The 4,876-nt window shown below is 28.6% G+C and overlaps 1 protein-coding gene across 1 annotated transcript; it reads right to left on the minus strand.

Annotated features, from left to right (window-relative positions):
- Window positions 1-3,183: 3,183 nt before the first annotated feature.
- On the minus strand, window positions 3,184-4,586 carry LOC111616618. Its single transcript, XM_023358011.1, has 5 exons — window positions 4,386-4,586; window positions 4,214-4,311; window positions 3,982-4,141; window positions 3,483-3,596; window positions 3,184-3,391 (listed from the first exon to the last, which is right to left on the minus strand). Exons 1-5 carry the CDS (start codon window positions 4,489-4,491, stop codon window positions 3,255-3,257), a joined length of 615 nt encoding a protein of 204 aa, XP_023213779.1. The 5' UTR covers window positions 4,492-4,586; the 3' UTR covers window positions 3,184-3,254.
- Between the last annotated feature and the right edge of the window lie 290 nt (window positions 4,587-4,876).

Here is a 4,876-nt window from a genome sequence, read left to right on the forward strand (position 1 = left end):
ACACACTTTCCGATGCGCGAACTTCGTATTGAGACTGATAGATCTTACTTGTGGCTAGTTGGCTTCCGTATTTACAACGGTCTATTTTATGCGCGCAGGTCCAATAAGTGCGGCTTTCCCCTAATAATAGAGAATTGACTTCAGATAAAACGTAAAATAAACTAAAAATAAAGTCACGATAAATTTTACGTAATGCTCTAAAATTTTATAATTCATTAAATCAATTTATAATTATTATTTATGATAGTTCATATTTTTATCTGCATTGCGTAATATCTTTTATTTTCTATAAATTATGAATTTATTTTATAATTATACAGTATTTTCTTTTACTCACTATTCACTACACAGTAGGCTATAAACTATAGGCCAATTTATTTTGATGTAATATTTCATGTTAAATAAAGTGAGAGTCAAAGTGAAAGAGTCGATTGGACCCTGTGGTCTCTTTTCACACTTCTTATTTTCTGAGAAGTGAAAGAAGTTTTTATTGAAACAAAAGATGAGGACGATGATTACATCTGGCCATTATTATTTTTTCTCTGGAGAGGGTCGATGGCCTTATTGTCAAACTTCCAATTTTTATAAAAAGTACCAGTATATAGGAAATGTTGAAAATGTGCTTCAACTTTTCCAGTTTCTCTTTGTACAGATTTTCTTTATATACATATATAGAGAAAATTTGTACAAAGAGAAATTGAATAAATAAATAAATAAAATATATACAGGAAGCGTATACTAATATAGAGAAAATTTGTACAAAGAGAAATTGAATAAATAAATAAATAAAATATATATAATTATTTATTTATCTCCGTATTAATTATGAATAAAAATACTTAGAAAATGTAATATAAAGTTAAAAGCTACAGTTTTTAAATAAATGTATAATTTCAAATTTACTGGTTCCGAGATCCGAAGTGTTGTCGTGACTGTAAAGTATTGTTTCTTTTGAATCCGGATTGCAATTGATGAACATACAAGCAATTTTATTGCCTCGAGAAGTTCTGGTAAACGATACATCAAAAATTCGTTGTAATTCGTTTTCTGAGAAAAACCAACCGATACATGGATTAAGGCACAGACTCAATTTAGTCTTTTCGTTGTTGAGTTTAAAGACGTAATTCGTTTTGATGGGTGGCACTAGTGTTAATTTAGTTAAGATTTTCCACGGTAAAGGTGGGCAACAGAATATAGAGATGAGGCTCCTTAGCTTTGGAAAGTAACTCATCTCTGCCTAGATTTTACATCGCTACCCGTCGCCTATTGTTATATTGTTGTCATTCCAATAAAGTAGAGTTTACGTATTGTTTAAACACGTCACATTTAATAATAACTATTTTACAGAACAATAAGTATATAAAATTATGATACGTAATTTATTCCGTGTGAAAACTTTAATGAAAAATAATTTTATAAATTAAATCTGTTTAGCAGCGGTTCACACTTTGCAATTTTCAATTGCCCAGGCAAGTGCAACCGCAATGGCTACAAGTTTTAGGCGGAGATCAGGGTACACACTCCAGCATTGTCCAATGAAATTCTATTAACGACGACGTAATTAGAAAAATAAACCAACCTTTAGAAGAAAACCCAAAGATTATAATTTTAATATAGGAGTCTACGGGCATTCGTCAATTATGGATCGATTCTGTTGATCGTGATTCCAACTCGGTGCTCCGATTCACCTCCAGTTTGAATAGTCACGATGAGATAACCTCGAAGACATTCGCTCATTGGTTTTAAGGGGAAGACATCACCAGACTTATGCTTTTGTCCTATCCCAATATTTGTAAAATCTTGATGAATTCAATCCCAGCAACGCATACANACTAACTAAATAAATAAATAAATATATATACTGTATATACTATACATATATATGTTTTGTAGTCTTTCATCTTAATAAAAAACTAATCTTTTGAGTGTAAAGTGATCTAATGTAACTTATTAATTTTTTTAGCTTTTTAAAAGCTATCTATGTTTGAAGCTTTGTAGTCTATAATTATTTTTCTAAAACTTTTTTTACTATTCATGATCAATTGTCGATGCTTTCTCTAAGCTTCATAATTACAGATTTCATAGATTGAACTGCATAGAGCATATAATTGTATCGTATTCATTATTAATTATTCACTTTATTTTAATATATTGTCTTTATACATATTTATGTCAATACAGTAAAACTTCTGTTTTAAAAATAATCACTTTTAGAACAAATCGGTTCACGAACAAAATTCCGAACTCATATTTATCTCGGTTGCCGTACGACAACTCGGTTGCCGAACAAGCTACTCGCAAGAGCCGACTACAGATTAGAGAGACACAGACCGTCAACTCCCTATACTTGCTATGTTAAAGAAAGTCGACGACTCAACTAATCAGCGATAGGACTACCGATTCAGGAGTTGGTGGCTCTGAGATCGCCCGTGTCATTAGACGTCACGACACGAATTTCGATGACGTTGTTATTTAAATTACATTTCAATGCGCATGCGGGAACGATACGACTTCCGTTTTTCGGTACGCGCCGCAGTTGAATTTAAATCAAATTAATTAATAAAAACCGCTTTAATTGACGTAATATAAATGGAATCCAAGAATTCGTGTTTAAAGGTTCTTAAATCAAATTTAAAAATTTATTATATAAAATATAGTATTATATTATATATTATATTTCATTTGTAGGCATTTTTACCATGAAATACAGCAAAAAAGTAAAAAAAGTTTTACTTTGAGGGTTAGGAACGGATTAATCCATTTTATATTGTTTCTCATGGGAAAATTTATTTACGTTTATAGCAACTTTTAGGAAGAAATTAAATCTAAAACCGAGGTTTGACTGTATATATATTTATTAATATTTAATTAACTCCTGGAGCAGTTTAATCTAACAGGTTCCTACGCTAAAACAATAAATGACATAATATAAAATGCGTTTAGTAAGTGGGTTATTATAATACATTAATAAGTATTATTATAAAAAATATCTCTAAGTATATAGAAAGGTATAGCATTTCCTATTAATATAAAAAAATCATATTTTCAATTTTTAGACTAAGCATCGGAATGTAAGGTAAATATCTCATTAAATAATTTAATTCAATCTAAAAATATTTGCTCAATAATATAAATGTGTAATGAGATTATAGAAATTAGTACATTACATTAAAAATGCTTTGATAATTTAAATTTTTATTATAATATTATGTAGCAAACGTAATATTAATACAAATTTATAGAATTTTTATTATTCAAACTGCTGTAATAGATAATTGTTGATAAATAATAATAATTGTAAATATTAAGTTCAGAAACTTGTTTTCTCCCAGTACAATTATTGAAAACTTTCCACTAGCAGATAACTGTAGATTTTCATAATTTCTCTCGACTGATAAATATAAAAATAAATGATTTTATATAAAAGAAAGTTTTTAAAGTTAGGTCTATACAATATTTATTTATATTTAATATATAGATACCCAATGGTCCAATATTGTTTAATTTAATTCGATGTATAAATTTCGTATCTTCCCAATCCTCTGGAGGTTCTATAAATGTCGACTCTAAACCTTCGTCATACCAATAAAGTTTTGCTTTAAAAAATGAAATTTTTGATTACTTTATAATTTTAACTACATAAAATCTATCATTAGTATTAATTATTTATTATAATTTGTAATATTACAAATATTCAGACTGCTAAACTTTAACAAAAAGGAACAGTGATTCTAAGGACGGATGAATTTAACGTCCGTTTTTCAGATGTCCCGTCTGCAAGGTGGGAACCTTACTCTCCTCTATCCCCTGACCAAGCGATCTCTTCCCCTTCGTGTCCCCCTCAGTTCTCCGAATTCTTGACCATTCCAGATGTGGGGAGTTAAGGGGAGTGGTGCTAATGAGTAGCAGATTTTAAACTCTGCTTACATAATTAATAAGTTTATATATTTTTTTTAATTAGATGTAAATTATATCACTCACTATGCATAGTTGAAGCATCGAAATTACTATTACAATCACACAAAAGAGCTTTTTCTTCTTTCGAGTCGCAATCTGTTAAATTGCAATATACCATCCAGCATTTTCCATTAAAAATAATACAGTTTTCTCCTTCAATCATCGTTATACATTGGCATTTTCCCTGATTTTAGTAACGATTAAAATAGAATTCTCCGTAAAATTATAAAATAATTAAAGCTATTTATATATTTACCTCACGACAATAACCAGCAATGCAGAATTCCCAAGTCGAAGGATCATTAATGTCAAAATATCGAAAGTCATGCCAATTATTAGTTTGACAATTTTTCTCTAAAAAATATATTTTAAGAAATTATGTACTTTTATTTAAGAGTGTTATAAGAGTTGGCTTAATATAGATTTACCGTTATTCAACTTTTTGATTAGAGCATATACTTGAATAAGACGCGTAGGTGATAATCCTATGGTTACATGGTTCCAATTCCTCAGATCTCTGCAATCAATAGCCATATGCAATGATTTTATAAGAGAAAATTCTGTCTCTTTTGCAGTTGGAAGTTGTTTTTCTTGTCCAAATATTAAATTAATAAATAAAAAAAGTAATATAATATTACTACAGAATTTAACACTACGCTTTGAATGCCAGAAAACCATTATTAGTAACATATAACTCCGTAGATCAACAAATAGTTTCTGAATTTTTTATAAACAAAAGTTCAATTATTGCTTAACACTTTAAATAAAAATAACATTTTAATACCTGAATTATTATAATTAACTATTAAATACGTAGAATTTTTGTGCTCACAATTCGCATTTCTTAATATTTTCAAGAATAAAATTCTATCTAATATAATTAGAATATTTATTAAATTTCATTTATTAAATAATTACT

This window comes from Centruroides sculpturatus, unplaced genomic scaffold (genome assembly GCF_000671375.1).
Source record: "Centruroides sculpturatus isolate CEXI.00-Female unplaced genomic scaffold, Cexi_2.0 scaffold3509, whole genome shotgun sequence".
Lineage (NCBI taxonomy): Eukaryota > Metazoa > Arthropoda > Arachnida > Scorpiones > Buthidae > Centruroides > Centruroides sculpturatus.

Coding starts and splice junctions, on each gene's coding strand:
- LOC111616618 (XM_023358011.1), bottom strand. CDS start 4,491: ATGGCTATTGATTGCAGAGATCTGAGGAATTGGAACCATGTAACCATA. Junction 4,312..4,385: donor AATCAAAAAGTTGAATAACG/GTAAATCTATAT, acceptor TATATTTTTTAG/AGAAAAATTGTCAAACTAAT. Junction 3,392..3,482: donor AAACAATATTGGACCATTGG/GTATCTATATAT, acceptor TATATTTATCAG/TCGAGAGAAATTATGAAAAT.